The following is a 4575-nucleotide window of genomic DNA, read 5'->3' as shown; positions in this document are numbered from 1 at the left end:
AATTATGTATTTACCGGTCGTCCAGCTGGGATAATTTTGCAAATGTTATTTCTTTTAAAATTAGAAAAATTAGAGTTTTAGAATTATTTATGACCGCGACACCGAGAGTTTTCAGAACAGGTTCTTGTTTTCTATTCGATTTTAAAAGCTATGTTTTAATACTTGAATGCAAATGAGAAGAAATATGTACCATGATGGGGCGAAATGATCATTTTCTCAATGAAACCCCTTTTAATTTCATTTGGTCTCCCAATTAACTCTAGGAAATTCGCAAATGGTTGGTTGTAATCCGGCTTCTTCGACTTCGACTTTAGCAAAGCAAAACCTAGGTGCCATATTCTGATTTTGAAACTTGACCTTCTGTTTTTATATTACAGAGTTCGCAACCAGGGTGGTGTAAGGGTACAGCACAATTGTAGGGCTATGGTCCTATTGACACTTTGGCTTCTCCCAGTCCAGATACAAACATGCGACTCCGATTGATCCTTACTACGTTCGATATTCGTTCCTTTTACCAAGCTAGGAAATCCGGGAAGCCGTAATAACCTATGGAAACCAATTATAATTGGACCCCTTCACATCCTAACTTTCCCTGGCACAGATACTGTAAAACATCTATAATTTTTATTATCTATTGGGAAGGGGCATTTATAGATAATTTTGCATGGTTTACGAAATTTCCGAATTGTACACATTGCGTTGAAAACAAGAAATTCGTTCGAATACGAGAATTTATATTGGCGAAACATATTTTGTAGCAAGCTACTTTATTTTTACTTTTAACTATTCCTGGCAAAATTAACCATTACAAAAGTATTGACCAAGTTTTCCATCATCAGTTTTAAAAGCATAAACAATATGTTTGAATTCATAATTGAAATACAAATTTTATAATGTTGCCGATTGCTGGGGAAAAGCAGTGACCTTGTTATATATTTATATTTTTGTGTATAAACTTAATTCTACATTAATAAACTTCACCATGCTCCACAATAGTATACAAAAATGTACAATATAGAATCATCATAACGTAATGGTTACAAGTTCTCACGTCTTACGGTAACAAATATATCACTTTACGATTTGGATAAGCTTAGAGGAAATCTGGTCAGAAGAAAATTGATCTAGTCAACTTCCAGTTTTCGAAAGCTGCCTATTATTCCGGTGTCCAAATCCCTGCGGCACGTGTCCGCGTAGAAGCTGGAAGATTTTGTGATTTCAATGTGCATCTCATCCATCGCTAGAAGCTGTGCACGTTTCGCTCGACAGCGTTCCTTGAACTGTGCAATCATATCCGCTATTGGCCCAGCGGTGCCACCATATTCCTCCGGTAGGATGCTCTTATCCATTTTCGCTGCAAAATCTTTTACCGTTCGGAAAAGCTAGAAGCCAAAAACAATAATAATTTACAAAAAAAAACTTAAGCAAATTTTCATCACTACTTACATTAACGCGCTTTTTCAATTTATCGGATAACAGAGACACGCAAAACTCCATTATCGTAATCGCTGAGGACGGTAAACCAACAAAGTTGAACGACCTAATGCGGGTTGGGATTCCATTCTGCATGCATTCCGTTACCCGCTTGATATCCACCAAAGACCATAATCCCAGCAACCTCATCGATAGCAGACGATCGTCCAAGCACTGTACGTATCCACAGATTTGAGCCTCTTCGTCATCGGCTAGCACTTCCTGTACCAGAAAATGTGCCTTGGCCAGTACGGTAGAATTAACTCGATTAAGATCGAGATTACCAGCAACCGATAGTACCAACTGTTGTCCATTCGCATCTCGCTGGGGAAGCGGCAGGATATAACCACCGTCGATGACGGCCTCCAATTCCGGGCTATCAATGTCACAGTTTCGAAACCACTTTGGATAGGTCTGCCGGATGGATAAGTACTTTTCCAGCATTTCGCACGCTTGAACAACAGAAAATTTCTTAGTTCGAAGAAAACGTAGCAGGAAAACTGGATCTGTGCGGCATTTTTTGATGTGTGGATTTTTGGCGATCCATTCGCGCATCTGCGCCAGCGATTGCTCCCGGATGGAATCCGTTTCGCGAAGCTCGGCTTTGGCGATTTTACGCAGCTTGTCGCTCAGTGTGAACCGGTACGGTTCATATTTTGCCGGATTCTTGCAGTTGCTGTGAACAACGCCGTCCATGTTCGAAGATGGATTCTAAACAGAAGAGATTAGTTTAGTTAGATCAATAAATAATATGCTAAAGTAGAAGGCGTCTTGGATGGCAATGTTTTATGGCCTTTGCCTAAGCCTAAAAGCTTATTTGAGTTGAACAAACTTGATCTTGGTAAATAAAGGTTCGTTTGCCATTTGTGTTGGGATTTCGAATAAGTTTGAAGTGCTAAATGCACACCTTAGTGTTCGCATTTCTCATACGCACGGTTTAGCAAATGAAATGTTTGATTGACTAAAGTTATGTTTCTTCCATAACTTCAAAATCTGTCAATAATAACCAACTATTCAGAATACTAAAGCATATAGCATTATTGTAAATTGTAATTTTATAAGGTTTTGAGGAGGAGCTGGAAGTTTTTATTTTGAAACTGTCTACACTCAAGTCTTTTTTTACACGGTTTGTTTTTTTCGATTACTCGAAAACAGTGCAGCTAAGGAACTATTTCCAGTCTACATGAGGAATGTCGAGCTACTCCCAAATGTATTGAGAAATAAATGAATGGTCTCTAAGTTACCCCGTTCTTAATACTCAAAAAACTAAACCGTGTAAAAAAAGTACTTGAGTGTAATTTCGCTTGTGTTACCGATCACGTTCAAAATTGATCGGCACAATGGAAGAGTTTGTCTAGTTTAGTGTCTTAGTTCTTAAGTCTGTAAATATTTTGTTTGTTTGTATTTGATTGGCTCTAAATATTGTTGTTAGTTGTTAAATTTCCTTGCTGTTCAAAATTTGTACTTTTTGTTTAATATAGGTTTAAGTATTTACTAACATCTACTAACATAAAAAAACAACCAATAATTAGGCTACGATAATTTGCGATAAAAGAACATGCATGTATTGTGGCCGTTTACAAGCCCGTGGAATCCCTGCCAGATGACACTCTAGGGAAATAAAAGAGGCCTTCGGTGCACACCCCGGAACGTGCAGACCAGACGTTGGGGTTTTTGATCGCGTCCCACAAGGGGCCGTTATTTGTTCCCTAGATGGCCGCCACGACTTGTAAACGGTTACAAAAAAAAAAAAAAAAAAAACACAAGACCATGTACCGGAAAAACCGCAACGGCAAAAGACGGCAAAATAGTCCGCACTAAAACCCAACCGCTAAACTAACCCCATGGATCCTGCACAGCCCTGGAACAGTTCAACCGGTTCGGCGAACTGGCGAATGGAGTGATATCCGGTTAGGGAACGGAGAGAGAAGATCGTCGGTAAAAGAGAGAGATGGAGGATGACAACCAGCAGCAAGGTGAAGAGGTCGAAAAAGTGGACAGTCAGTCGAGCTCGAACTACCCAGTAAACGAACGACAGCTAAACTTCGTTACGGCTAATAAAATCGAACGCCAATCTTCGAAATCGGCAGAAAAAGTGAAATTTGGAAACGAATCTGGTTTCGTTTCACAGTGAAGAGTTGTAGTACGCTATTGGTGGAGTTAAAGTGCGACACGATTTCCCACCCAACGAAAATCCCGAGGAAGGACGTCTGGCATCGTGTGCCTTCTGGACTGCAGTGGACGTATAGCAGCTCGATCGATTGCGGGCGTCGTCTCTGGATGTCTCTGGCGGTTGGCAACATACAGAACTCGCCCTCGCGCCTTCGTCGGCATATGTCATCGTGAAAAACCTCGCTATTCGACCGTGAGCGGTCTGGTATGTACATCCTCTCTCCAGTTTCCTGCATGTCTTCGATGGGCCCCAACGCGTCGTGATCGGGATCGGTACCGCAACGAGAGTATTTCCGGTTTTATAATAAACAAGTAAAATGGAACACTAGATTTATATTTTAAAGAGCCGATCCCTTTTCATCTAATTTCTCTTTTGTTGTCCGCTTCAGTTGGTTCGTGACGGTAAGTAATCGTGTGTACTGAGTCTCCCGAACACGCTACGACCCTGAGTAGATAGAGTGAGCTAGCAGGGCAGTGTGAGCTTTCTCATACTTACAATTGGCGATCCACGTAAAATAAAAATATTCAAATCCTAGATTTGAATATTTTTACCGTGTTTCGGGGAGACTCGAGTACAGGTCGATACTTGTCTCGATTATTCGTTGCATGAACGCTTCCTTTGATGGTCTTGCACGTGGCCGATTTTTAGAACCAAGTGAAAACGCGATAATCGTATCTGTTGCAAACGACGCATGATCAAATTGTATCCGTGAATTGTATTGCCAGCTCGAGAAACGCGATAGTTACAGGTTTATAGAGAACAAAATTTCAGCAATTCTTACCATTCTTTTCTGATTGATTTGAACACGTGGAAGTTAGAGAACAATAGAATTTTAACCATGGCTACGGCCGCGGAAATGAAATACACAATGGAGAATGTCAGGAAGGAATATTTAGATATGCGGGTAGATTTTCTTGATGCGGATGAAT

The 4575-nt window shown here is 40.4% G+C and overlaps 1 protein-coding gene across 1 annotated transcript; it reads right to left on the bottom strand.

Annotated features, from left to right (window-relative positions):
• Positions 1-991: 991 nt before the first annotated feature.
• LOC128736390 (clavesin-1-like) lies at positions 992-3881 on the bottom strand. The gene is made up of 3 exons (XM_053830870.1): positions 3621-3881; positions 1447-2184; positions 992-1382 (listed from the first exon to the last, which is right to left on the bottom strand). The coding sequence occupies exons 1-3, from the start codon at positions 3879-3881 to the stop codon at positions 1125-1127; spliced, it is 1257 nt and encodes a 418-aa protein (XP_053686845.1). The 3' UTR covers positions 992-1124.
• Between the last annotated feature and the right edge of the window lie 694 nt (positions 3882-4575).

Source organism: Sabethes cyaneus, chromosome 2, assembly GCF_943734655.1.
Source record: "Sabethes cyaneus chromosome 2, idSabCyanKW18_F2, whole genome shotgun sequence".
In the NCBI taxonomy this organism is placed as follows: Eukaryota; Metazoa; Arthropoda; class Insecta; order Diptera; family Culicidae; genus Sabethes; species Sabethes cyaneus.
The sequence above is the reverse complement of the archived record's forward strand: the minus strand, read 5'-3'. Positions and strand labels throughout refer to the sequence as shown.

Coding starts and splice junctions, on each gene's coding strand:
- LOC128736390 (XM_053830870.1), bottom strand. CDS start 3,881: ATGCAGGAAACTGGAGAGAGGATGTACATACCAGACCGCTCACGGTCG. Junction 2,185..3,620: donor ACTTTAACTCCACCAATAGC/GTACTACAACTC, acceptor TCTTCTGTTTAG/AATCCATCTTCGAACATGGA. Junction 1,383..1,446: donor AATTGAAAAAGCGCGTTAAT/GTAAGTAGTGAT, acceptor TTTGGCTTCTAG/CTTTTCCGAACGGTAAAAGA.